The sequence below is a fragment of the Muscardinus avellanarius genome, assembly GCF_963383645.1.
Source record: "Muscardinus avellanarius genome assembly, chromosome: 8".
Taxonomy (NCBI): Eukaryota; Metazoa; Chordata; class Mammalia; order Rodentia; family Gliridae; genus Muscardinus; species Muscardinus avellanarius.
The window spans coordinates 72,181,845-72,208,035 of NC_137794.1; the positions used below are offsets into that span (position 1 = coordinate 72,181,845).

The 26,191-nt window shown below is 34.1% G+C and overlaps 2 protein-coding genes across 3 annotated transcripts in view; one reads left to right on the forward strand and one right to left on the reverse strand.

The window, feature by feature from the left end:
- Window positions 1-26,191, reverse strand: part of CEP85L (centrosomal protein 85L) — a gene marked incomplete at both ends in the record, with an annotated part of 152,570 nt that overhangs the window by 83,880 nt on the left and 42,499 nt on the right. The gene's annotated exons all lie outside the window — the stretch shown is intronic.
- PLN (phospholamban) lies at window positions 20,699-20,857 on the forward strand (the record flags this gene model as incomplete). The annotated part of the gene is made up of 1 exon (XM_080700796.1): window positions 20,699-20,857. The coding sequence occupies one exon, from the start codon at window positions 20,699-20,701 to the stop codon at window positions 20,855-20,857; it is 159 nt and encodes a 52-aa protein (XP_080556922.1).

Consider the following 26,191-nt stretch of genomic DNA (forward strand, 5'->3'; position numbering starts at 1 on the left):
ATAAGAAGCATTATAACTGAAAATCAGTTTCTTATTAATAAGACATGAGAAACAGACAATCACTCTACAAATTGTTAGGTTACTATTAAACAAAATTATGGGAGAGTTATGGTTTGGACTGAGTTCCAGTACAAGGGCCCAACATACCAGACCAAACCAATTACTCTGGTAGGTGACAGTAACTGAACTTTAAGATGAGCTGGATTCCTAGGTCACAAACCTAGAAAATAAATTAGAAATTTTACAACTACTAAAAGAAAATGTAGGGTGAACATTCCAACATACAGGGCAGGCAACGACTTCTTCAACAGAACTTTTAAAGTTCAAGAAATAATACCAAGAATTAACAAACAAGCCGGGCATGGTACCGCAAGCTTGTAATCCCGGAGCTTGGGAGGTGGAGAAAGGAAAATTGCCCAGGTTCAAAGCCAGCCTTGCTTGCTTAAGAGACCCTGTTTCCAAATTTAAAAAATATATAAAAAGGGTCTGGGAGTACAGCCCGGAGGTAGAAGTGTTTCCAGGAGCCCCAGTACCACCAAAAAAAGAAGAAAAAAAAAAGAATTAACAAATACGATAGTATCAAATTAAAAAGCTTCTAATCAGCAAAAAACTTAAGTGTTGAGAGACTAGAGAATGGGAGAAAATCTTTGCCAGCTAATCTTCTGGCAAAGAATTAGCATCCAAAAAATATAAAAACTCAAAATCTTACTATCAAAAACAACAAATAACTCAATCAATAAATGGGCAAATTAAATAAACAGACACTTCATCAAAGAAATACAAATGGCCAACAAATATATTTTAAAAATTAAATACCTTTAGCAATCAAGAAAATATAAACCAAAGCTACACTGAGATTTCATCTCAGAATGGCAATCATCAAGAATACAAATAACAGAGTGTGGTGGCGTACAAACCTGTAATTCCAGTACTTGGGAGGTCAGGTTCAAAGCCAACATCATCAATTTATCAAGACCCTCAGCAACTTAGCAAGACCTTGAATGCCCCAGGATTCAATCCCCAGTACCAAAACAAAACAAAATACAAATACAAATACAAATTATAGTAAATGCTGACAAGGATGTGTGGGGAACTGAACACTTAAACTCTATTGGTAGTGCTGTAAATTAGTACAACTGCAATTGAAATCAGTGTGGAGGTTGCTTAAAAGACTACAAATAGAACCATCACATAACCCAGTTATACCACTCTTTGGATTAGAATCTTTCCAAAAGAATTAAAGTTAACATACTATATTGATACAGCATACTATATTGATATATGCAGTGTAAGAAACTTAGAAAAAAAATTAGTCTCTATACATGAAGTCTATGGCAAAGAAAATATATCTGTAAATAATAGAAAGTCCCAATCCAACCTGACTTTTCTGAATTATAAGAAATACTTATGTAATTAAAGTTAAGAATAAAAACAATAGGACTACTCTCAATTTATTTCTGAATAATGAAAGTGGTCCAGAAGCATAAAAAGTAAGAAAATATTCTAGATAGAAAAAATAACACTAATGGCAGGGCTGTCAAACTGTTAGGATGATGATGACCAGATGAGGAAAAGAAAATTGTTATGTAATGTTATAAAGTGAAGGTTTTTAATCCTGAAGAAGAAATAAATACCACAGGAAGCTCTCCACATGTGAGTAGCAATCAAACTGCATTTAAGAAAGCCAACCTGGATATCAGGGTGAAGAATGACTAGGAAAGGGTCCAAATAGAAAGCAATGACAAATTAATACCTTCGACAAACGTTCACAGGAGAGCTGATGGGAACAAAGAATTCTGTTTCGTAATCGACATTTGAATTCTTAGTAAAGGGCGAGTCCAGTAAAAGACAAAGGATGAACCTAAAATTTCCATTTTGTAGAATAAAATAAATTACAGATTCACCACAAAGATTGGGAATGCATGAGCTCAAGCATAAAGATAATGAGTCTAGTGTTTGTAACAGCACATTAAAAAAAAAAAAACTGAACTGAACTGAACCAGAATCTTAACAATGGAACACCATCGAGGTCTACAGTATTTTGAAGCCAAGTATCTGGAAACCTGAGTTAGTTTATGTTGTTAAATTTGTTTTGTGGTGCGTGTGTTTCCCCCTTTCTTATTTTTGGCTCTGGATCTCTCAGCTTTCTTCGTATAAAATATGCAGTACTCTCAGAAGCCCTAATTCATACTGCTTCTTATAATGTGTGCTCATTTGAATCTCAAATCAGAATTTCCTTGTCCCACCCATGTTATCTTGCACTAGTAGTTTAATTTTCAAATGTTAAATGCTTCATTCTATTACTTGTATACTGATAAAAAGAATCCAGCAATGCTATATTGTTTCTGTCATTTAGGTTATGTTTCATAAATTTCAAAAAAATATGCAAAACTATATGAGCCATTTCTTCAACTACCTGGCCTTTCTTGATGTCAATACTCTTTCCCTACCCCTAACTGGTACTTTTGTGTGTGTGTGTGTGGTGTGTGTGTGTGTGTGTGTGTGTGTGGTGGTGGTGGTGGTGGTGGTGGTGGTGGTGGTGGTGGTGGTGGTGGTGATGGTGGTGGTGGTGGTACTGGGGTTCCTGGAAGCCCTTCTACCTCCGAGGTACACTCCCAGACCTATTTTATACTTTTTTATTTTTTGGAAACAGGGTCTCTTAAGCCAGCGTGGCTGGCTTCAAACCTGTGCGATCCTCCTGTCTCTGCCTCCCAAGCACGGGGATTATAAGCGTGAGCCACCACGCTTAACTGGTATATTTGATAAAGAAAATATCTTGAATTCAGTCATGAAAATTAAAATGTTTGGATTTTCAGGCAAATCTATTCTAGAAGTGAACAATCTTCCTCCTCTAATCTTAAAAGTTTATAGATTACTTGAATATTATTTTCTCACTTGATGAATAATTTCTATTCTTTCTTCCCTATTGCCCTGGGAGCAAATTCCTATCTTCTCAGTCTCAGACCACTATTCTCATTCTCATTTTTGCTTAGATGTTTTCTCAACTACTCGTTCCTAGGTAACTTTACAATTTAAGGAAGTAATTTTCAAACTTGTAATAGAAAAAAGTGCTCTCAATAGTAAGTAATATCTTTTGTCTGGATGTCTGGGAGGTCTACACTAAAGAAAGATCCCTGTCTTTTGAAGTATTGTATAACACACACACACACACACACACACACACACACACACACACACTCATAGCTTATATTTTACTGTTTTATTTATCTAAATATTAAGTGTTCTAAATTAGTCACCACTTGTATCAAAAAGTTTCTGGAAAAACTGCTTGAAACTTCCTTTGCTTACCTTAAGTATCACTACAAACTGGAGTTTAAATATTAAGTGTAAAAGACACAATGTACTTAAACATATCTAAGTCAACCACTAAGCCAAGCAAGGGAAGGAGGGATGGGGAGGGAATGGGGTGGGAATTGGGTAGGGGTTAAATCGGTGATGTGTACATGTATGTACACACAAGTTTTTTACCCCAATATGATGTATGAATATAATGCACCAATAAAAATTTAAAAATTAATTAGTTAATTTAAAAACGCAAAAATATTAAGTGTAAAAGACTACATATATCATGACATTTTACATAAAGTTAAAAAAATACCTTTAGGGAACAAACAAAAATATCTCAAAACTATATAAAAATAAAACTAAGAAATATAGTATTCAAAGTAATAATTTTCCTAAGTGAAGAGAATACAGGGAATATTGCAAGCCCATGTGACTACATAAGTTATTAATATGCTGGGTTTTGTTTTAGATGATGATTTTACAGGTGCTTGTTACTAAAAACAAAATAACTTAAAATAAAGACCAACTACATAAATTAAACTAGCTATGCATGGACCACTGTTAATACAGTCGGGCATGGTGGCACATACTTATAATCCCAGTAGTTGGGAAGCTGAGACAGAAGGATTGCAGGTTTGAAGACAAACTCAGCAAGGAGTGAAACATCAACCTATCAAGATCATGTTTCAAAACAAAAAATTAAAAATAGGACTGGGGGTATAGCTCAGAGGTAGAATACCCCTGGGTTCCATCTCCACTACCACACACACAGAGTTTACAAGGTATGGAGGACATTTATGAATCCAATTAGTTAAAAAAATAAACTTTTAAAATTAAAATATGGGTTCAATTCAGAAAGCGTAATGTTTAGGATGACCTCCCTTCACTCATAAGTCTCTAAATATATTTGCATTTTATGTGTCCTAATCATTTACACACCCTTCTCTTCCCCATACTGAATTTAAAATCAAGGAGGATTTCTGAACTATCCCTAACACTTCTGCAGGACAACTCAGAACCACCCGGCAATCCTTCCTCACCCCTGTTTTATTAACTTATTCAATCCTTCATTTAATCAGTATTTAAGACCCACGATGGACCAGGCATATACGAGGTAATTATACTATAAAGAATAACTGAAGTATAAATGAGTTATTGAATTGGCTCTCAAAGAGCTTACAATTTGTCTAGGTAGATACACTAACAAAAACATAATGACAGAGATACAAGAAAAATTCTTTGGCTCAAGACAGGGAGGGCTTCACAGAAGAAATAAATTGAAATAGCAGTTTGATGGGAATAAAGGTTGGGAAGAAGAACATTCTTACAAAAAAAATTGAGGCTTGAAACATAACAGCAACCTGTTCAGAGGGTGACAAGGAACTGTGCAGAGCCAGAGCACAGGACACAAAGGAATGTGCTAACAGACAAAGCAAGAAAGACAGGGCCTAAAATGTCATCTTAACAGGACTTCAGCCTGTTGGAAAACTCAATCCTCCTCTTTCAAAAAAGGGCTATACCATAAAACTACAGAAACATCTTACAACACAGGAATTTGTTACTTTTGTACGGGATAACCTTTTTGGAAAACTGCTCAATCCTACTGATCTATTTTAAGAATGAATACACACAGAGAGAAATGTAATTCCAAATAATTATTGTAGATAGTACACTCAAAAGGTACTGGGGCATAAACATGGAATGTTCAGGATACATACAATGGGGTTCAGGACACACTATCCCAAAACATGGCACCTTGGCATGAGAATAACAGAAGCAGGAAAGCCACTCTCACCTTCTCCTCACCCATCTCCTCTGAAGCAGATCACATAACCTACAAAAGTTACTCTTGACTTTCTCCCACCCTTCCTCAAACACATCATAAGATCCTCATTCAAGAGATGTTCTTCTTATTCTGGGAGGAAAGGAACATCCTTCTCACTGAAGAGAGAAGAATATGAACACACAGCCTTGCTAAGTTGCCCTCAGTTTATTACTAGCCCATTCCCTTTGTCTGGACATGCCAGACAAGCACTGAGCTACAACTCCAGCCCTTTTAAAACTTTATTTTGAGATGGGGTCTCCTAAATTGCCCAGGCTGGTCTTAAATTCATGACCCTTCTGCCTCAGCCTCCCAAATAAAACTACAAGCATGTACCACACCCAGATGAAATTATTTTTAAAAAACAAATCTATAATATAGTAACATATATGTTTCCTTATTAATGCAATAAATTATATCTACAGGCAATTCTAATTATGGTAATTTCAAAGCAGTGACAAATGTACACAATATTTCAAGTTATCTGCAATAACTAATATTTAGTATCTGTGGTAGGATTGGTGCCAAAACACCCTGGAATACCCAATTCTGCAGATGTTCAAGTTTCTTACATAAAATGGCATACAACTTGCATATAACTTATACACATCCTCCCATATAATTTAAATAATATCTAGATTACTTATATGTGACATAATATAAGTGCTATGTAAATAGTTATTATACTATATTATTAGGGAATAACAAAAAATAAGTCTGTACATGTTCAGTATAGATGCAATTTTTAAAATGTATTTTCAATCTGCTGTTGGTTAAATCCATGGATGTGAAAACCACAGATCTGGATGGCTAAATGTATATGAAATTATCTTAAGATTTCTATAGTGACAGTCAAATGTACTGGTAACACTTCTTCAGTTTGTGGTCTATAAGTCAAAAGTAAAGAAATAATAAATTTCAATTAGAGTTTACTAAAAATAAAGATGCAATTGTTTTCCTTTTCAAGTTCAAATAATCTTGAATTCTATCCATGAACATAGGTTAAGAATCCATTCTCTAAAAGTAAAGAGAAAATAGTACTGACACTAAATAGATATTAAGTAGTAGGATCTCTGATAATCATTATTCACACTTCATATCATACAACCCTAAACAGCCTGGGATGGCGGCACACACTTGTAATCCCCGCGCTTGGGAGGCTGAGACAGGAGGATCACACAGATTCGAAGCCAGCCTCAGATACTTAGTGAGGCTCTCAGCAACTTAGTGAGACCCTGTTTCCAAATAAATTATAAAATAGGACTGGGGGAATAGCCTGGAGGTAGAAAGCTCCTGGGTTCTATCCCCAAGTACCACAAAAAAAATAAAATAAAATAAAATAAACCCTCAACAAAAATACATTCCATAGATATGGAAGATGTTACCACAAGTAGATTCAAATGACAGTGTGATTCCAAATGAAGACTGATGAACCTTTCTAAAAATTCTTCCATACCCTGGTTGAGTAATTTTGAGAATACAGATTACACTGTAACTCGCCAATGTTCCTATTAACATCATCTGAGTATCAGGTTAAAATGGAAACTTAACAATTTACTGGGAATCACCATCACCACAACCTCATCCATAGCTAACCCAAAGAGTAAATAAGGAAGCTTATCCTCGTACAAACTAAAAGAAGTAAAAGTTGTATTTCATGTTCCAACTATCATTATCTCCTTTTTATAATACTTTCATTTATGCATTGTAATTATACCTCACAGTGAGAGGCAAAGTAATACAAGCATACATGCACACATCACCTGGTATGTTTCCCTTCCCATAAATCCCTGCTCTCTTCCCCCTCCCCATACATGTTAGTGTGATCAGTAGTGATATTTCCATATACGGACATAACATTATTTGAACAGTTTCCTTCCTCAACCCTCTTCCCCACCTTCCCAGCTGTCTCCCCCAAACCCTTCCACTATTCTAGTGGTCTATATTTTCATTTAACTGAAGTCCCTTTTGTTTCCTGTCTACTTTCCAGCTTCTATATATGACCAAAAAAAATACAACCCTTTACTTTCTGAGAATGATTGATTTCTGCATAATATTCTCTAGTTTCATCCATTTTCCTGCAAATAATATAATTTTGTTATCACTGAGTAAATTTTTAAAAATTAACCAAATTAAAAAACTTCTGCAAAGCAAAGGAAATCATCAAGACACTAGAGAATCTACAGAATGAGAGAAAATATTTACCAGCTATTCCTCTTATATGGGACTAATATCTAGAACATATAAACTATTTTAAAAACACAAAAAAATAGCCCAATCAAAACTAGGCAACTGAACTGAATAGACACTTCGGAAAGAACTACAAATAGCCATCAAATATATAAAAAATGTTCAACATCATTAGCAAGCAAGGAAATGCAAATCAAAACTACACTGAGGTTCAACTAATTCCAGTTAGAATGGCAATCATCAAGAATACAAAATAATAAATGCTGGTGAGGATGTCGGGAAATAGAAACTCATACACAGCTGGTAGGACTGTAAATTAGTACAACCACTATAGAGATCAGTATGGATTTTCCTCAATAGACTAGGAAATAGACCAATATATGATCCAGCTATACCACTCCTTAGTATCTTTCCAAAATAAAGTCAGAATACTACTGTGATATATGCATATCCATGTTTATAACAGCACAATTTACAAATAGCCAAATTATGGGCCCCAGCTATGTATCCATCAACAAATGAATAAAGAAAATGTATACACAGTATCTTTTTAAGGCAAGTATGTGCCCATGTATGTTTTTGAAGCAAATTTGCATTCACTAGGACATATTTTATTCAGCCAATGGCTTTTTGTTTATCCAATTAAGCATTACTAGTTCTATTTTCTTAAAACAAGTAGTTCCACTACAGTGACCTATCTCCTAAGCTTCTTTTTTTTTTTTTTTTTTTTTTTTTTTTTGGTGGTACTGGGGATGGAGCCCAGAGGCCTTCTACCTCCAGGCTACACTCCCAGACCTATTTTTATTTTATTTGGAAACAGGGTCTCGCTAGGTTGCTGAGAGGCTCACTAAGAAGCTGAGGCTGGCTTTGAACTTGCGCGATCCTCCTGTTGCAGCCTTCCAAGTGCTGGATTACAAACGTGCGCCACCACGCCAGCCTAAGCTTCATTTTCAAATGAACGTGTAACTGGCAGATGAACTTAAAGCAGACTTTGCAAACAAAAATACAGTATTCAATAACTGATTTATTTTGAGAATTTTCTAGGCAGATGTGGTGATGCACACCTGTATTCCTAGTACTTGGGAGGCTAAGACAGGATTGCAGGCTCAAGAACAACCTCGGCAATGTATCAAGACTCTTAGCAGTCTAGCAAGACCCTGTTTTAAAACATAAAAGGAAGCTGGGCATGGTGGTGCAAGCTTTTAATCCTAGCACTTGGGAGGCTGAGACAGAAGGATCGCGCAGGTTCAAAGCCAGCCTCAGATACTTAGTGAGGCTCTCAGCAACTTAGTGAGACCCTGTTTCCAAATAAAATATAAAATAGGTCTGGGAGTGTAGTCAGGAATTAGAAGGCCCCTGAGTTCCATCCCCAGTACCACAAAAAAAAAAAAAAAAGTGTGGGGTAAGAATGGGGGTAGCTTGGAGGTAGAATGCCCCTGGGTTCAATCCCCAGTAACACACACACACACACACACACACACACACACACACACACACACACACAGAATTTCCTACTTGATATACACTACTCTGAAATTTATATCCAAATTATAATTTTCCCTATAACTTGCCTTATACCAGGTATTATGACTAAATATTATCTAGATCTAAATTCTCATCCTGTCCTTTACCAGCTATTATCTTTGGCAAATTACCATGAGCCACTTTAGGCTTCTAGAGTTCATATTATCAGTCATCAGTAACAACTGATAGTGATAAGAGATCCTTATTATGGAAGGATTGAGGGGAAAAGTGGTTGTAAAGCAGTGAACAACCTGTCAAACATTATTCAATTACCTTAATCAGGGATTCATTTTAAATTGTAAATTTCCCCTTAGGAATGTTATAGTAATCTGCTAAAATATGATTTTTCAGTTAGTTATAGTTGATTCTTTAAATAACAAGAGATTTGCCCAAGAGAAGGATTTTATCTTTCTTTGGAAGAAGCAAGAATCATCTCCATTTAAGGACACATATGCAGCTGCTGCTACGCATTTTAGTTACCCACAGAAAGAGATGCAGGCTGAGTTTACTCTGCTAAAAGCTTTAAAAAAATAAAAACTTATAAATCACTTCTTAAAAGTTTTAGAAGAAATTTCAAAATTATAATTTACTTAAGTAAATCTAATATATAAATCAAAAATATATATAAACAAATATCAGGAGAATGATGCCTGGCTTCTCAAAATAATTTTCTAAATTCTATAATAAGATTAAAAAACTATTCTAGGAAGTTCAAACTATCAGTGCATTTAGTAAAATTTCATTTATGTAATAACTTTCAGGAATGCAGATGCTGGATTAAAATGAAGCATCCTTTTAGAAATACTACACAATTTAAATTTCAACACATGTAAACTTAAGTCAATAAGTCTCATCATGCAACTAATTAGGATAACTATTTTTTGCTACAAAATTATCCTTTATACGGTATCATCTTATTAAAAATTTAGTAAGATTTTATCGTAATTTACTGAAGCTATTAAAAACCTTAAATACATAAATTTTTAAATTATTACTTTTCTTGAGATTATACACCAGTTTAAATATGGGAATTATTACTCAGAAAAATACTGTTAAACTCCTCATTGAAGAAAATGCAAATTGAGTACATTTATTAGTTCTTACTTTTTAAGAGAAAGCTGAGTTTTTTCTTAAATGAAAAGCAATTATTATCCTGGGTTTCTCACACATTCTATCTCCCATATACACATAGATATGTGCCATAAGAACAAAACAAAACAGGAAAAGGTATAAAATCTGTTTCTGGGAAAGTGTTTATTGTTTTGCTAAAAGCTGCAATATTAAAGTTGCAATATTAAAATAATAGTTGCAATTAAATGAAAGTTGTCTCACTTAAGCCTGTACTATTATCCTTCACTATTAAAATTTCTACTATAGCTGGACGTGGTGGCACACGCTTGTCATCCCCAAGCTTGGGAGGCTGAGACGAGAGGATTGCACAGGTTCAAAGCCAGCATCAGTTACTCAGTGAGGCTCTCAGAAACTTAGTGAGACCCTGTTTCCAAATAAAAAATTATAAAATAGGTACCCCCAGTGCCACCAAAAATTTTTGTCTACAATAACTAATTTATCATTATCATTACTTTAAGTCTGAAGACGCATAAATCTTTAAGGAAAACATTTTATCAGTCCAATCTTACTTTTTTTCATGTATCTGCCACATACTTTTAAAAATTAAAAACAAAAAAATTAATCATAAAGTGTTAATGACCTTTCTATACCTAAAGTAAGATAAAGGAAGTTCTAAAGTTTGGTTGTGATAAAACCATGACTAACCAATCACAGCTTCAGAATTCCTGTGTGACATCATAAGACCTCCCCTAGAATACTTTTTCTTCTCCACCTACTGCAACTGTTCCCATAAACCTGGTAAGAGTCAGAAAATTCCCTGGCTAAACATCCCTGTAAGACTTCATACAATTAGATGCTACATTGTGATGATCACAGAAACCAAGGTAAGAAACAGATTTCACTGACTTGGTAATTCTTACTATAATTCAAAATTACTGAATTTTTAAAAACAATCGTATTTTCTAAATTTGTTTGAATTTAAGACAATAAAATGCCTGTTTAATTTCTAAATAAAAGCCTATCAATTTAGTGATGGTAAAAATGAGACCTAAATTTTAAAAAAGGTCACATTCATCTTTGATCCAGGTTATTGGTTTGTTAACTTTTACTTCTATTTTGCTTATCAAATGTAAATTTCTGCCAATTTAAAAATCTTAAAATTATGTTACCATATTTGGTGATAGTTGTAGCTTAATTTTTCTATGCAAAAACACCAAGTTCATTTGTTATGTGTTATATGTTATTCTGCTGAAATAGAGTGCAGAACTAGCCTATTTACATCTGAAGTATTATAAATAGTTGTGTGGCAACATGCACATTGCCAGTATATCTATTCCAATGTTGGTATTCTGATTCCTTGACAGTGATATTAATAGAGTTTAAGAATATATAAAACAAGCTACTTTTAAAGTGGTCTTGATGGTTTTTCTCTGTATAAAGTCTGACTAACTTTTGACACTCATAAAAATTCTAGGCTTTTAATAATTTGAATTGCTTAATAATTAAGAACAAGTTTGATATTTTAAAAATACTTGTCACACATAAAAGTTTTTCTAAAGTTATAGAATAATAATTCAACACTTTAAAAATGAAGAGAACTTTTTGTCATATGAACATTCTTACATATCTTATTTAAACAAGTTTAATAAAATGAAGGTTTATTTTACCTACAAATGAATAAATTTTGTCAAGTCATTATACTCCAGTGTTCCCCAGTTTCCTCTCCTAAATTTAGAAGAAAAAAAATGCCCAGGAATGGAGATGCCACAATGAATATCATTATATCTTTTGAATTCCTTTTTCTCTATGTTACAAATCTAAATTTAATGTTTCTCATTCTTATATGTGTTAGAGCACATAGAAAATTACATATTCATTTATTTTTATTATCATAGCATATAGGATATGCTAAAATTTACCTCTAGAATTCCAAGTTCCTATGACAAATATTAACTTAGCAAACTCACAAACTACTTTCTGTAAAACAAATGAAAACATTTCTAATTTTTATTTACCACTGAAATTTTCTAAATGTCTCTTCAGTATTTTTGTATTCATAAAATAATTTTCCTTTGCTACTATACAAAAGTCACTCATGCAGGTGATTTATATGCATAGTTCTGCATTTTTATTCAAATACCTATCAAATTATATTCTCACACTTCAATGGGGTGTTTGTGAGTTCTTTCATTATACCATAATTTCACATCACATTTTTACAAAAAGTAGACAACTCCTACAAATAGGAGAAATTCCATTAAAAGTTACCTTTAGCTAAATAGAGGGTTAACAGAAACTGCATACTTACAGTGACTATTGTTAAAAACTGTAAACATAATGCCATAGTGCCAAACACCATATGTTCAAACTAGTGTATCTCTATCTTAAGGGGACACTTAAGTACTGCCCTAGTTTATAAAGACATGTGCTTTAAAACTAAGTGCTAAGAAAATGAGTTTGATAAAATCAAATGAAGAAATGTAAAAAGGTTTGTAAATTATAAAACACTGATTAAGTTTTTTAAAGGATGTAAAAGAACCAGAGTATTTGATTTACTAAGACAAATCACATCACTATAATTTCCTCACATATCAAAATTAATAGTAATAGACATACAAGAAAATAACTGCTTTTGAGTTATATATTAATAAATATTGTTTCCTAATCTTACTAGCTTCTTAGAGATAGTGGCATATTTGCATAAAAACAATTCAAAAAATAAAATTTTAGTGTTTTATATGTATTAGATATATGTTGTAATGTATGGTTATAATATGCTAATCTATATATTAAAACTTTGAGAAAAATATAAATTACCTCTATAAATAGATGGTATGTTTAATATCACATTCTAGAAATATCAATTATAACTTCCTTATGAACAAATTTTCCAAGTACACTTGTGTACTCAAGTATTTCATTCAATGCTCTTAATTCTCTATGTGTTTGGCATTGTATATCTCCTTCACAATTTAGGAAACAGATGTAAAAAAGCAAAATCCTCAAGGTCACAGAGCTGTGAATAGAAAAACCTTAGCAAGATTCTTGGTCTTATGATTCTTAAACCATATGCACATTCTATATACTGATTAACATGGCTTTTACCTAAATCATAATATTGATAAAAGCAAAATAAATTAAAAGTACTAAATATTGCAAATGGTAGTTTATAAGGCAGATTGAGAGAACACAAACTTCTATTTACTTGAAGCCATTCCATTTAAGTTTGATGTAATCTTTAACACTTGAATAATATTCTACAGATCATTTCAAAGCCAGAAATATAAGAAAGTTGTCCTTACTTATTAAGCAATAAACAATAGGGAAAAAATCAAAATAATCCCATAGATCTAAAAAAAAACAATAACATGGCACAATCACATTAAAGTTCCCTATTTAAATTAATTCATTGATTTAAAAATGTACTTTTAATCCATTTAGGCTTGAAACCTAATATCCAGAATAACTTGAAAATTTATCCTCAAAACTTTCCATAAAAACCTTATTATAAGCCAGGCGTGGTGGCACACGCTTGTAATCCCAGCATTCAGGAGCCTGACCAGAGGATCACGGTTTGTGGACAGCCTCAGCTACTTAGTGAGGCTCTTTGCAACTCAGTGATATCCTGTTTCAAAATAAAGAATAAAAAATTGGGCAAGGGATGTAGCTCAGAGTTCAAATGCCACTGGGTTATAACCCTAGACCCACAAAAAACAAAAACAAAACCATATTATGGTGCTTTATCCCATTCCCATATTAAATCCATAGCTTTCTTAAGCTTCATTTTTGATCCACATATTCAATATCCAAGTCTGTCTCTTTTAAAGTGCTTGAACATAAAAACCTCACTTTTTTATTTATGCTAGGAAAATCACAAACTTTCATCTGAAAGAGGAATTCACAAAGTGCTAATCATACCTAGAACCAAGTAAATCTGTACTGGGAACCAAGAATGTAATCCCTGTATATTACAGTGGCATGTATCAGAAAAGATGTAGCTTCTTTGGACAGCTCCAGAAATAGTGTTTCAACCTTCTTAAACTATTTAAATCTGTAGGATGTAGTACCAAATAAACACTGGAAAATGAGTCCTGAGCTCCTCCCCAAGATACTCAGTCAACTGAGGCCCTCTAGTGCTTTGTAAAATGTACTTCATCTTTGGGGCTTGCTCTCTAAAGAAAAAGAAAAAAAAATAGACCGATTCACTCACATTAATGGGGATTATTAGTGCTATTCATTAAGACTTTTCCCAAACTCCCCTGTTGCATACTCTTCAAAAACAAATCTGAAACCCCAGTATCTACAGGGTTAAAAACAATAACGTAAATATAAACTAATTTTTGTTGTTGTTATTAAGGATTGAGCCCAGAGACATTCTACTTTGGAAATACACTCCTATTCCTTTTTATTTTTTATTTTGAAATAGGGTCTCACTAAGTTGCTAAGGCTGGTCTCAAATTTGTGATTCTCCTGTCTCAGTCTCCCAAGTACTGAGATTATAGGCACATCCTAACACATCCAGCTAGTAATTTTTAAACCATCATTTAAAATAATGTAAAATAATAAATGGTAATAAGACAAAACTACAAATTATCCACAGCCACATGCCAATTTCAGAGGTAAACACCTCTCTGTGCTACTGTTTAATGGATTTTCCTCAAGACAGAGCTTTAAAGCTAGTATATTTTACTATAGGATCAATTTAGGAGTCAAGAACATACCGATTTTTAATATTTACAAAATTCTTTTTATAACCAGGCAGAAGCATCTTAACCAGTCTGTACCAACCAAGTTCTGGAATATTGCTACTGCAAAGTAAGTTCCACACACTTGTAATCCCAGTGCTTGGGAGGGTAAAACAGGAGGATCGCACAGGTTCAGAGCCCAGTCTCAGCTACTTAGTGAGGCTTTCAGCAACTCAGTGAGACCCTGTTTCCAAATAAAGTTTAAAATAGGTCTGGGAGTATAGCCTTGAGGTAGAAAAGCCCTTGGGTTCCACCCCCAATACTACCAAAAAAAAAAAAAAAAGGCAAAGTAACTTCAAATAGAACTTCCAAGCTTAGAATCAGGCTAAAATGATCCTATCAGTGAACTTCTATAAGCCAATAAATTGATAAGCTGAATTTCAGTACTACCAAAAAAAAAAAAAAAAAACAGCAAAGTAACTTCAAATAGAACTTCCAGGCTTAGAATCAGGCTAAAATGATCCTATCAGTGAACTTCTATAAGCCAATAAATTGATAAGCTGAATTTAGATAAACTGTCATAATTTATTTCAACAAGTCAAAAAACCAAAAGATGCACACAAATCACTTCTAGCTTATCTGTAGAAATAGCAATGAGCAATAGGGGAAAAAGTTATCCTAATATAAACAAGTCCTGTTCATTCAAACTCAAATCTTCAGAGAATTCTAATCTTTAAAGCCAATTAAATTAAAAATACTAAATATGGCTGTCAAACTGTAGTCTTAGATATTATCTGAACTTGATACCAAAACATGTTTATGTTTATAAAAGAATGAGACAAAGATAAAAGGGGGTAGCAAAATTCTAAAGTACAAAAATATAAATAATTTCAGGAATTTGTAACTTCTGTAGAAGAAATAACTCCCAAAAACCTGAAGTTCAAAAAGTTCTGCAAAGCAGTGAGAATGTTTAATTTATACATACCAATTACAGCTCAGCATATACAATTGTTAAGTATTAATTATCTAGCAAGTTATAAAGCTGGCCGGCTAAAGTTTTCAAGTCTATTGCGATTCTTTTGTATAAAAATACTCTGATACTATGTTGTTGAAATTAGGGATCCCCATAGACAAAACAAGGATTTCTACAGGAGTTTATATACTTTCCAAAAAAGTTTCCTAGTATGGCACATACTCATTGAATGATAAGAGTTTCCTGTATTTTTTTCTTTCCTTTTTCCACTTTAAAATAGTACTATCTTGATTTTTCTCAATTTCGAATTTTACTTTTTTTTAACATAAGAGGAAAAAAGAACAAAGGCTTTATAAGTCCCACATCCTTCCAAAAATTACTCTGTAGGTACTTTTCTGCTTCTTACATGCCACTCAAGAGAAAATGATCTGGTATTTCTATAATTAATTTTAAATTATCTGTAAATTGATATTTTTTCTATCTCCAAATACTCAATATATATACATAGACATTCTTTTTCATTGTGGAACTGAAGATTGAACCCAGGGGCATACTACCTCCAAACTACACCTCCAGCCCTATTTTTCATTCTTTATTTTGAAACAGGGCCTTACTAAATAGCTGAGGCTGACACGAATCTGTGATCCTCCTATCTCAGCCTCCCAAGTACTGGGATTACAAACGTGCACCACCATACCTGAATTATAGATATTCTTTTAGTAAAGGAAGTAGAGAACTAATTTCAGTCTCCATGATAGTTTAAGCCAAAGCAAGTTTAGAATATCCCAAAATAATCAATTTTTGATTATCCTAAAAACGTTCTAAAATTATCAATTAATAAACAAAAGTCATTGCTCTATGTTCTCCATAATATATTACATATTAGCTATTAAAACATGGTATCATAAAAGAAAATAACTGCAGGATTTCTAACCTTATAGGGTGGCTGTCAGTGCAGAAAAAATAAAACCTGATAACCATGTCATAATGATGTTGTAAAGGTAACAAACAACTCCAAAAATAAGAATGTGCTATTCTTGCTCATAGCTTTTCAGTTCTCATGATATATCTACCTTCTACAGTTAAAATGTGGTTTATTGTAAAATTAAGTTCAGCAGAATTAGGACTCACATTTCATATTTACAATACTACTGAGTATATCAAGTCCCCAAATTAAATACAAACAACATTTCATCATGTGAAGCAGATTTGCTTTCAGTTTTAGCGTAAGAGTATAAAGTTACTGAGCTGGGCATGGTGGTGCATGCCTATAATCCCAGTACTTGGGAGGATAAGACATGAGGATCACAGGTTCGAGAATAGTCCCAATAACTAGTGAGACTCCCATCAACCTAGCGAGACCCTATTTCCAAATAAAAATAAAATAGGGCCGGGGGTGCAGCTCGGAGGTAGAATGCCCCTGAGTCCAACCCCAATGCCATACATAAATTAACTAATTAATTTATGTATTGCAAAATACTTTAGAATTTACGTTTCTAAGTCTGACAAAAATCAAGTCCTTATATTTGGTTATGCCCTTTATTCCCTATTTTTTTTCCAGGAACAAATTCTTCTTTAATAAGATTTGGCTGCTCTATAGTACTTTGAGATCATCTTCAAAATATACTAATTATAATTTCCCTAGAAAGACAGCCCATCTCTTTAGGGCATATCTCTCTGTATTTCATAAACACTCAGCCTCTATTTCTTCATTAGGAAACTATGAACTTAGGTAAATCCTCTAAGTTTCATTTTCATCATGTACAGTAGGAAGATATTTGAGAAAAATATTAGAGCTTATATGTTCAACTATCAAATAATTTTCTAACTGGTTAATTATAACACTGTTTCTGATCAGTAAAGTCAATTTTTTTTTGGGGGGGTGGTACTGGGGTTCCTGGAAGCCCTTCTACCTTAGGGCTACACTCCCAGACCTATTTATATTTTTATTTGGAAACAGGGTCTCTTAAGCCAGCATGGCTGGCTTTGAAACTGCGCAATCCTCCTGTCTCTGCCTCCCAAAAGCGGGGATTACAAGTGTGAGCCACCATGCCCGGCAAGTCTCTCAAATTTTTAGTCATAGAATTTCATATTTAGCTGGGCGTGGTGGCACACGTTTGTAATCCCCGCGCTTGGGAGGCAGAGACAGGAGGATCACACTGGTTCGAAGCCAGCCTCACTGGCTTAAGAGACCCTATTTCCAAATATATATATATAAAATAGGTCTGGGAGTGTAGCCCAAAGGTAGAAGGGTTTCCAGGAACCCCAGTACCACCACCACCAAAAAAAGAATTTCATATTTAACTTTTTTGGTTTAATCAAGTAGTGCCAGTTTTGCACTGAGTACTAAGACATAAAATAACATATGGCTCCTTTATTCATAAGAAAGCTAGAGAAACAGATATAAATTGAAATTATAGCACAATCTGATAAATATCCTAAAGATATTTTAGTGTTAGATATCCTAACAGTAGCATCCTACTAAAAACCAGCAGAGACAATAACCAATTCTACCTTAATGACTAAAGAAAGGTTTTATTAGAAAGTGGTATTTAGAAACTGGGTGTGGTGGTGCACACTTGTAATCCCAGTACTTGGGAGGCTGAGACAGGAGGATCGCAGGTTTGCAGACAGCCTAAACATTTGTGAGGCCCTCTGCAACTTAGTGAGACCCTATTTCAAAATGAGGAATAAAATATGGCAAGACCTTATTTCAAAATAAAGAATAAAATATGGCTGGGGGTGTAGCTCAGAGATAGAATGCCCTGGGTTCAATCCCCAGTATCACACACACATTAAAAAAAGAAATTAGTATTTAAACTGGGCCTTAATAATCAACTAAAGTTTGCCAGGCAGAGAATCAAAGGGTGGAAGGAGGTTGGGAGGGGAGGGGGCATTCCAGGCAAGGTCAGAACAACATGTGCGAAAGACAAAATCACAAAAGGGAATGGAGTATTTATGGATATGTGATATGTCCCATGTAACTGGAGGATCACTCTTCAGTGTTCGGGTAGAAAATAACCTCTGTACATGCCTCAGGATGAACTGCTGGCTAGCTCCTGCTTTTTCATGTTTTATTTGCCTCAAAATAATTTTTGATGTATTTTTTTATTGGTGCACTGTATTCATACATCATAATGGTATAAAGATAATACTTTTGTAGACATACATGCACACATCGCCCAGTTAGCCCCTACCCGATCCCCACCCCGTTCCCTCCCCATCCCTCCTTCCCATGCTTGGCTTAGTGGTTGACATCTAGTATTATAGCAATTTATCCAATATTAACGATGATAACCTCACATAACAGTTTTCATTTGTCTGATACCAAGCATTTGATAACTTAACGATAACATTTCAATATTTTTTTGCTTTCTTTCTTACCAGAGAATATTTTTTCTTTTTTTTTTTCCTTAGGTGAAACTATCATACATTTATTTATTTTTCAGAAAAAAATCTAAAAAGTCAGGCCTTTTAATAACCAGTTAAGCTCTGAAATTTCACAAAAAATTGAGTTCACATAGAAATTATCAATGCAAATCCTTATTTACCTCTTAGTTATATTCTGTTAGATATCCTAATATAAAGGGACAAGTAAAATATAAAAAATAAAAAATCTTCCCACAATTCCCCAAGGGAAATAATTTTACTAAATCTATAATAAACAAATATAAGTAGAAACAATGTAAAAGATGCATTTCCTAAAGAAAAATACATTTCTACAGTATTTTATCTGAAGAGTTCAAAAAATAATTAAATGAAATATATGACAAATTTAAGCTGCCATTTTCTAAGCGGAGAATGCTAGAGATAAGTTTAACTACCTGCAATGAACAATGAAAAATATATACTAGGCAACTTTAAGTTACCAACCATTTAAAAGAATGAAATTTGATAATATAAATTGGCTGTGTGTAACTCTTTGTCACAGGCCCATACTATGATGGAGAACAGAGACAGGTTGAAAGTACTGAAAACTACCAAATCTAACTAAATAGCTTCTTTGAAAAAATAAATGCCAAATTCTAACCAGTTATGCCTAATACATATCTTCCCTTTTCCTGTTCCTTTTCTTCCATTTGCTTTCTTCACCATTTGCCCCTCTCAGGTATGGGCTTAACAAGCTGAGGTGAATTTCCATTTCCATGTAGATAGACTAATCTGACAGCTAAATGTTCATATCAATTACGTTTACAGAGAAACACAGTTAAAGAAATTATAGCCGGGCATGGTGGCGCACACTTTTAATCCCAGCATTTGGGAGGTTGAGACAGGAGGATCTGGGTTTGCAGCCAGCCTCAGCTACTTAGTGAGGCCCTTTGCAACTCAATTGAGACCCTGTTTCAAAATAATAAATAGAAGCCAGGCATGGTGGCACACACTTGTAATCCCCGCACTAAGGAGGCTGAGACAGGAGGATCACGCAGGTTTGAAGACAGCCTCAGCTGGCTTAATAGACCCTGTTTCCAAATAAAATATAAAATAGGTCTGAGAGTATAGCCCGGAGGTAGAAGGCCCCTGGGTTCCATCCCCAGTACCACCAAAATAAATAAATAAATAAATAAATAAATAAATAAATAAATAAATAAATAAATAAATACTAAATTTTTTTAAATGGGGCTAGGGGTGTAGCTCGGAGGTAGAATGCCCCTGGGTTCCATCTCCAATACCACACACACACACAAAAAAAAAAAAAAAAGGAAAGAAATAAAGAAAAGAAATTGTAAGAACTTTTGCCCAAAGGAAAATCCCAAAACAAACTTATCATAAACCAAACAACACTGGCAGTCGTTTTGGAAGAAGGCAAAAACTGAAGTTCATATATTCGCAAACACAGAACAAATGAGATTATGATACATCCTACCAAAAAACACAGACAGAAACACACATGCCAAGAGAGAGAGAGGTATTGACATATTAGAGGCATGTGATGTTAAAAATACAGAGTGTTGAGATGAATTAATGCACAACTGTGTTTTACCTATTCAGAGAACAATATACATATAATCCTAATCTATTTACTGTTTTTACATTCCAGGATACTTAACAGAAGACAGTTCTCTCTCATTTGGCTGCCAGCTTTGTATCTTTCGCTTGAGCACTTAAAACTTCAGACTTCCTGGCATCATGGAGAAAGTCCAATACCTCACTCGCTCTGCTATAAGAAGAGCCTCAACTATTGAGATGCCTCAACAAGCACGTCAGAACTTCCAGAACCTATTTATCAACTTCTGTCTCATCTTAATATGTCTCTTGCTGATCTGCATCATTGTCATGCTACTCTGAATTTCTGCTACAATCTCCACATCTGCAATTTATCACAACAGTTTAAAATCTGCCATCCCATGAAGAAGGGGAAATGATACAGCCACTTCCTGAGTAGAAGAATTTCTTTGTGAAAAGGTTAAGATTAAGAGTAAAACAAATTGTTAGCAAGTGTATTCATAAGCCAAATCTTGTAAAGATAAAAAGAGCTTTATTTTAAAATTAACTTTACAGTGACTATAAGTGTATAACTGTTGATTTCCTCAAAATGGCCTATAAATGCCTTTCCTAATTTTTTTCTAAGGATGAAGTAGGAGCTTAATTTTGAAACAGTACTAACAAGTTCACTTCCTATTTTAAAAAAATTAGCTTTGCCATTTGGGGTAAATGCTATTTACACTGCAGTATAAAAGCTTCTTTGATAATTACAAAGAATTTTTTAGGGCTTTACCAAGTACCAAAATTCAAATGAAGTGTTATTATTCAAAATAGCTCACTGATTTCTCATATCTGTTTTTATCATTATACAGAAGTCTCTATTGTTAAGTCCTTACCAGAACCTATACTCTAAAATGTTATATTTTTATATTATATTAATATTTTTGAAGTTTATGAGATACTAGAGCCATGCGTATCAGAGAAAAAGACTGTATTCTCACATAAATAAAATCCCTCTTAATAAAATTTTTCAAAAATTAAAGAATTCTAGTATATCTAAGTTGGCTACAAATCTGTATTCTCTAGAACAATGACTGACAGGAACTGGTAGTCAATTTAATTTCTGTTAGTGTGATTATCATAATTACTAGTACTAACAGAGTCTAACCCTAATCTAAGGCTATAATGGATTATCTGAGCCAGAATATCTCACTTGTAAATACTATATCTGTAAAATAATGAAAACTTGAGACTTCAGAATGATTTTATAAGTCAGCTTCATGCCCAGTATATACAAAATAAAAAAATTCCAAAGAAAAAATGTGTTATTTCAAGCAATTAAAAGTAAAAATTTGAATTTTCTCTCCAAATGTTATACTATTTTAAATGAACTTTTTGTCCTATCTACTACTTATATAATATTTTATAATTAATAATATAATAAGACATATATTCTTTTAAACAACCACATAGTAAGCACTTATTTTGTAAGCCACTCAACTAAGCTAAACAATAGATCCAATAATACTGACCTATAATTATTTTTTGCTGAATACAAATTTTCAATTTTCCCTCTTCTCATTTTTTAAATATCTTCCAACAATAAAACAATAGAAGTTAAAATGAATGTTGAAAAATAAAATCACCAAGATTTGGTAATTTGAGTTGGTTTAAATCTAAAATGATTTACAACTAGACTACACAACCCAACAATTTTAACTTCAGTTTAAAATATGATGTTAAGCCGGGCGTGGTGGCGCATGCTTGTAATCCCAGCATTTGGGAGGCAGAGACCTGGAGGATCGCGGTTCGTGGACAGCCTCAGCTACTTAGTGAGGCCCCCTGCAACTCAGTGAGACCCGGTTTCAAAATAAAGAATAAAAAATAGGGCAGGGGGTAGAGCTCGGAGGTCAAATGCCCCTGGGTTCCATCCCCAGACCCGCAAAAAAAAATAAATAAATAAAATATGCTGTTAATATAACAATTATTAAAGAGTAGAGAATGTGCAGTTAGCAAGTTTCCAAATAGCTACTAAAAGAATTTGAAATATCAATATTAACCTTGTTTTCTAACACAAATATTGCCGATTGAATGGTGAAGGAAACGCTGCTTTTAAATTTTAAATTCTCTGCCAAGCGTGGTGGCCCACTGTAATCCCCGCACTTGGGGGCTGAGACAGGAGGATCGCACAGGTTCAAAGCCAGCCTCAGCTACTTAGTGAGGCTCTCAGTAACTTAGTGAGACACTGTTACTAAATAAAATATAAAAAAGGTCTGGGAGTATAGCCTGGAGGTAGAAAGCCTCTGGGTTCCACCCCCAGTACCACCAAAAAAAAAATTTTTTTAATTCTCAGCTGGGCGTGGTGGTGCTTGCTCTAATCTCAGTACTTGGGAAGCTGAGACAGGAGGATCACAGGTTCAGGGCCAGCCTCAGCTACTTGGTGAGGCCCTCCACAACTTAGTGAGACCCTGCTTCAAAATAATTTTAAAAAAAAGAGTGAGGGGTACAGCTCAGAGGTAGAATGCCCTTGGGTTCAACCCCTGTTACAAAAAAAAATTTTTAATTCTCTGAGAAGTATTAGGAATGAACAGGAGATAGTTTTGGTTCACAGATATCTGATCAGAGAGTAAAAGGGTCTCATACTAACTGGGATCACCTAGGTGTTGGAATTATCTATTACAGCCAGAAAACTTGTGACAAGTGATACACCCAATCTCCCTAGACTCAGTATTTACATATATGCACAAGTATCCATGTTCTATAATTAGCCATACTGATATTAAAAACAAGTGGAAAATTTAAACTCATAAGTCCTATGCTTTTTATTACATTATTTGTTACAATATCAACTTTATTAACTGTGAAGTTATAGAGTATTTCTTCAGCAAAAAGAAAGAATCATTTGCTCTTCATTCTGTCTTTGATAGATATTAAAATTAAATAAAATTAAATGTTAGAAATTAGAATCTTAAGAGGATTTCAGAATAACTCAGGTTAAAATGCAGAAAAAAAACGTTCTTTAAATGAAACGTATTCTATCATAATTCATAAAGAGCAAGACTGAGAAAACCAACATATGTTTTTAAAAATTTTTGTTTGCAGTACTAGGAGTGGAACCCAAAGGTATTCTACCTCCAAGCTACACCACAGCCTTATTCTTTATTCTCTATTTTGAAATAGGGTTTCACTGAGTTGCAAAGGGCCTAAGTAGTAGCTGAGACTGTCCGCAAACCATGATCCTAAATCCTCCTGTCTCAGCCTCTCAAATGCTAGGATTACAAGCATGTGCCACCATGCCCAGCTAAAATTTTTAAGATCCTAAATGTTCGAACACTTTCTATTAGTAAATTCTAATCTTATAGGGTATTAATTTTAAATGTTTAATGCTACCTTTTATTTTTGATTAATAATGTATTTGTCTAATACCAATACTCAGAATCACCTATATTAATGTTCTTGAACTCAGTGAAATTGTTCTATAGTATATACATAATTGATACTGACTAGAAAGTGTTCTAATGATAAATCATTTTGATACTGTAGAGGGTTTGGAAGATACTTTCCTCAAATAAAATAAAATCAAAATTTCCTAGTACAAACACAAGAGGGCAGACATGTATAAAATAATGAATGTGTTACTACCTAGACATTGTTTATCCCTTGATTATATTTGAGTCTTCCAGCTAAATGGAAAAATGAAAAATCTCAAAAAAGGTCTATTTATATATAATGTGGCAGCACATTTTACAATATCTAGGAAATATATGCCACAATTTGATAGATGGAAAATCAAAACACATTACTAATTATGTCAAAACATATACACAAAAAAATCAATTATATGCTTTCTAGCTACCCAAATATGTCATATCCTATCTATTGAGAATATCAGCATCCACAACTTTTCATGCAGACATCATGTCAAATAGTAAAACAATTAAACACAAAGTATGATGCAAAGATAATAAAAATAAGAAAATTATTTTTAGATATAATAAACCTTTTATTCTTACTTCATATAAGACAAAAAAGTCCTTTAAGACACTTTACCAAATTTTTATATGAGAAAATCTCCATTAAATATGTTGGAATTAGGTGTCAGTATCTTTTTTTTTTTTTTTTTTTTGGTACTGGGGGTGGAACCCAGAGGCTTTCTACCTCCGGGCTATATACTCCCAGACCCATTTTATATTTTGTTTGGAAACAGGGTCTCACTAAGTTGCTGAGAGCCTCACTAAGTAGCTGAGGCTGGCTTCGAACCTGAGCAATCCTCCTGTCTCAGTGCTCCCAAGCGCGGGGATTACAAGCGTGTGCCACCACGCCTGGCTCAGGTGTCAGTATGTTGACTGATAAAAATTGTTTTGATTTAAATAGATACAAAATTTCATCCTCCTCTTTTTAATGACTGCAATTAAGATTTTAAAATACCTTAGGTAAAAGCCGGGCATGGTGGTGCATGATTGTAATCCCAGCATTTGGGAGGCTGAGACAGGAGGATCGTGGTTCGCAGACAGCCTCAGCTACTTAGTGAGGCCCTTTGCAACTCAGTGAGACCCTGTTTCAAAATAAAGAATAAAACATCAGGCTGGAGGTGTAGCTCGGAGATAGAATGCCCTTGGGTTCCAACCCCAGTACTGCAAAATAAATAAATAAAATAAAATAAAATAAAATACCCTAGTGAATGGTAAAAGAAAAAGAGAAAAAGAACCTTATCAATAAAGAAGCCACAAATTCACTACTGTCCAGGAGATTCATGCTGGGTTTTCAGGAATTTAAAGTGTACTGCTATGTATACATGTACACAATCTCCTATCTCCAAACAAGGAATGCAAGGGAAACTATTTTCCCAAAAATAAGTCAAGATTATTTCTTTTTCTATCACAGACATTATAGGGTCAGAAAGTTGGGGGAAGAGGCTTGATGGGATATAGAGGAAAAGAACCAAAGACTAGTTAGCGGCAGACTCTATAGACTCCTATATCATAAATCCAATGAGGGCACAGAAAACTTGCCCTCATTCACAAAGAAAAATGCTTCAGAGCACTACACTTCTTGTACTTTAGATGGTTTAGCAATAGATAAGGAAATCAAGGAACAACAATGCTCATAGACTATAATTGTTCTTCAATACGTCCCAATAAGAGCAAAAGCTTTCTTATTACAACTTTTTTTTTTTTTTTTTGGCGGTACTGGGGATGGAACCCAGGGGCATTCTACCTCCAAACTACACCCTCAGCCCTATTTTTTAATTCTTTATTTGGAAACAGGGTCTCAATGAGTTGCAAAGGGCCTAAGTAGCTGAGGTTGTCCGAGAACCGAGATCATCCTGTCAGCCTCCCAAATGCTGGGATTACAAGCATGCACCATGATGCCCAACACAAATTAACCTTTTATTTATTTACTTATTTTGTGTGTGGGGGGAGGTACTGAAGATAGAACCCAGGGGCCTTCTACCTTCATGCTACACCTCCAGACCTATTTATATTTTATTTGGAAACAGGGCTTTACTAATTTTCTGAGAGGCTCACTAAGCTGCTGAGGCTAGCTTTGAACCTGCAATCATCTTGTCTCAGCCTACCAAGTACTGGGATTACAAGCGTGTGCCACCACACCCGGCAACAAATTCACTTTTTAAGGGATGTGGAGTCTATGAAAGTCAGTAAACTAAAGCACTAAGAACTACAAAGTTCCATATAG